Source organism: Sinocyclocheilus anshuiensis, unplaced genomic scaffold (assembly GCF_001515605.1).
Source record: "Sinocyclocheilus anshuiensis isolate Anshui unplaced genomic scaffold, SAMN03320099.WGS_v1.1 scaffold1396, whole genome shotgun sequence".
NCBI classification, from domain to species: Eukaryota; Metazoa; Chordata; class Actinopteri; order Cypriniformes; family Cyprinidae; genus Sinocyclocheilus; species Sinocyclocheilus anshuiensis.
The window spans coordinates 31,243-34,811 of NW_015544208.1; the positions used below are offsets into that span (position 1 = coordinate 31,243).

General features: G+C 36.5%; 1 protein-coding gene across 1 annotated transcript in view; it reads right to left on the reverse strand.

The window, feature by feature from the left end:
- Positions 1-256: 256 nt before the first annotated feature.
- LOC107697048 (adenylyl cyclase-associated protein 1-like) overlaps positions 257-3,569 on the reverse strand; it is a 10,310-nt gene continuing 6,997 nt past the window's right edge. The window contains exons 9-13 of the mRNA XM_016497681.1: positions 2,811-2,983; positions 2,336-2,459; positions 2,160-2,242; positions 1,053-1,196; positions 257-970 (exon numbers count right to left, since the gene is read on the reverse strand). Coding sequence (XP_016353167.1) covers positions 887-970; positions 1,053-1,196; positions 2,160-2,242; positions 2,336-2,459; positions 2,811-2,983 — 608 coding nt within the window. The 3' untranslated portion in view covers positions 257-886. The remainder of the gene's footprint in view (positions 971-1,052; positions 1,197-2,159; positions 2,243-2,335; positions 2,460-2,810; positions 2,984-3,569) is intronic.

The window sequence follows — 3,569 nt, forward strand, 5'->3', positions numbered from 1 at the left end:
TCATCCGATATCAGACATGGACAGTACCATGAGCATCACAACGTTACGCTGTGTGTGTCCTTCTCTGCCTCCTCTCCAGTTTGTGCCAAGAACACTCAAGACATCAAAACGCATTCCACACCTTTCCGTCATGAACCATGGAATGTTCATTTATTTATATTACAGGGAATGTGCATGTGCTCTGGAATACAATATGAAATAAAGAGGGAAATGAGAACTCCTAAAGCAACTACTGTTTTTTTAAACATTGTTTCAGTGTCACGATTGGAAATATAACTGAATCCTGCAAGGCGCCAATTGGTCCTCTAAGATTTGACACAAACCTTCATTCTAATTATGCCTAGAAAAAAAAATTAATAAAGTTACAGTAAATGTCTGCATTGGTGATCTGTAGAGGGACATTTATGTGCTTCAGATCTGAATTGCATATGTCAAACAGAAAATGGAATGACCCCCCACCCCCCCAACACCTGCCCCCTGACCAGAAAATGCAAATGAAAAAAGAATCTAAATGACATCAAAAATAGAAAATCTGATTAAAATGACTTGCTTCCTCATGTTGGCCATTCACATGTTACTTTGCTTAGTATGGCTGCAAGACAACAACAAAACAAAACATGAAAACACCTCAACTGTTGGCAATCGATTTCAAGTGCTAATGTTTTAAATCAATGGAACAGAAGAGAAAGGAGCCCTGCCGCTGACTGAGCAAGTGCTTGCGGTAAGCAAGCGGTCATGTCATTAGCTGAAGGAAGATATGATTGCCGCTGCGATTGGCTGATAGGAGAGTGGACCTGGTTGGCATTCCATTCTACTTTGTAGTTTAAGCTTGTTGGTCAGTCAGGTAGGACACTGCAATGGGGGTGGTCTCGCACAGGCTGGTCCTTTATCCCGCAATTTCGGTTGCTGTGGTGACCAGCTTGCTACCGTCCCATACGGTTTTGAATTGTTCAGGGACTGGGATCTCAGTCTGGAATAAAACAGAAATAGAAAAGCAATTACTCCTATTCTTATAATCGTTATAATCATAGACGATTCACTCCATTACTTACATATTCTCCATCCTTGTTGGGCACCAGCACATTCATCTCTGAGCTCTTAGCGCTGACGATTTCACATGACAGAGAGTCCTTGCTCAGGTACACATGGCAGCCATCTGTCTTGTTGATGGAGATGGTTGGCACCTTACCCATAACCTGGAAATCAACAGAAGAATAATGACTCAGAAGATACAGATGCACAGAGTAATAAGAAAGAAAAAGTGCCAATATCAAGATATCTGGGAGTTTAAGAGAATTAAATATAAGACCTTTAATTCAAATTCATATTTTCGAGAAAACATCAGTGCGATCAGTTCCACTGTTTTAAACGGACTTCTTTATTTTTTACATTTTAAACCCATTTGTGATGAGTTTTATAATGTGATGAGGGTTTTTTTAACGAACAAATGCAGTCACAATCAGTTCTGTCTGACCACATGTGATCAGACCACCCAAGACTGACGTTAATAACTTAAAACATTCATTTGTATTCAATTAGTTCAGAAGAGAATAACATTTATTCATATGTATCAGTATGTTAATACATATTAATAAACAGCAATATTTACCTAAACATACAAAAATGTTGAAAAGAAAAATGTTGTAAGTGCATTTACATAAGTACTTTAAATTTATTTATTTAATACTTTTTACAACCATTTCTATGGAAGCTTGCTTTTGCCACAGTATAACAAAAAAACAACAAAAAAAACCGAGTAATTTTGACTTTTTATCTTGCAATTCTGAGTTTATATTTGGCAATTCTCAAAAGTCACCATTTGTTTTTTTATTCTGTGGTGGTGGGGGGGGAGGAGCGTAAAATTATGTAAACATGTAAATGCAAACTCCAAATTCAAAGAAATAAACTTAGAATTTTGAGATGTAAACTCTGAATTCTGAGAAAAATGGTATATAGTAATAGAGTTTACATCTCACAATTCTGAGGAAAATAAAAGTCAGAATAAGTTTTTATTTAATTTTATTGTGATGGAAACAAGCTTCCATTCAGGATCAAATTAAAATAAAAAAAGAGATCAAGACATTTTTAATGCTTAAATGATACTGCAGATACTCAACTACATCTATAATGAGAAGAGTACAAAGCACAAGCATACACACCTGGACCTTAACATCTTTGCAGTTGATCACCTCAACAATACCCACAACATCGTCAAAGACCAGACCCAATTTCTTACAGTTATCTGAAAAGACAACAAAACAAACTTATGTCTGAACTTTCTACCTATATAAAAACAAAGTGAAGACTGCAGGAACAAATGGTAGTGCATACATACCTAAAGTAATGGAGTTGATCTTCCCCTTCACCTGTAAAGTGCTGTTGTTGCACTTGAAGGTATAAACCACCTGCTTCAGTTCTGTGTCACTGATCACAAGGCCGTGGGCGCCTTCCTGATTTTCCTGTAGGGGGGAAAAAGCCCAAGAGAGAATCAGCATAAGAAGTTAAATGAACTGGCCAAACAGTGTCATGTCTTCACAAAAATTCCCCCGTCTGTTTAGTTCAATACTAAAACAGCAAAACTTTGCTTAGTATCTTTTCTACTGGCATGTAGAGGTGCATCTCAATAAATTAGAATGTTGTGGAAAAGTTCATTTATTTCAGTAATTCAACTCAAATTGTGAAACTCGTGTATTAAATAAATTCAATTAAACATATCTAAGATTGAGATGGAAAATACCTTTCAGAATGGTATTTTCAACAATAATTTCAGCTGCATACACAGACTATAACAGGCATACTGACTCACTCACCACTTTCCATTTCTTGCCGTCCAGCTCCAGCACTGGGGGCAGAGTGCGGGCCGGGCTGGCTGCTGCTGTGGGCCGAGCAGCGAAGGGTTTGGGCCCAGAAGGCAAAGGACCTCCTTGAGCTTTGAGCACAGGATTCTTGTGCGTCTTCTGGTTATCAGATACATGCTTCAGTCCTTAAAGAGAGTTAAAAGATATTATAGATAGGATACATTATAGATAGGATATCAAAGACAAGTCTTCAAAAAATTCCTGTGCCAGGGAACACACATACTGATAAACCTTATACCCTTTATTTTGCATTATTGCTATCAGCCTATTATTATTAATATTAGTATTATTATTGTTCTTTTAGGTTTGTAATCTTCATTTGTTGGATTTTTTCCTCTGAGTTCAGCCTTCTGTGTGGAACAACCACTGAGTTGGACAAACAAGAGACATTTGACTGTGTTTTTACTGACTACTTATAGATTGCTTGTGGGCTCAGTTCTTTTTATTGCCGTGTTTGTATGGGTGGGGATGGGATAAGCATATTGGGTACTTGTTGGTAACTTCATTGTGAGAGATAATAAAGTATTTGAAAAAATTAGTTACTTTGGATAAAAGTGTTTGCCAAATGCACAAATAAAATAATAAAACAATAATAAATAATCATTTATTACAGCTGTTACAATCAGGGTTAATTTAGTTAACTAAAACTGAAATTAAAACCATAATAAAAATTCTGTTACTTGAAATCGGACAAACATTAACTGAAAAAAA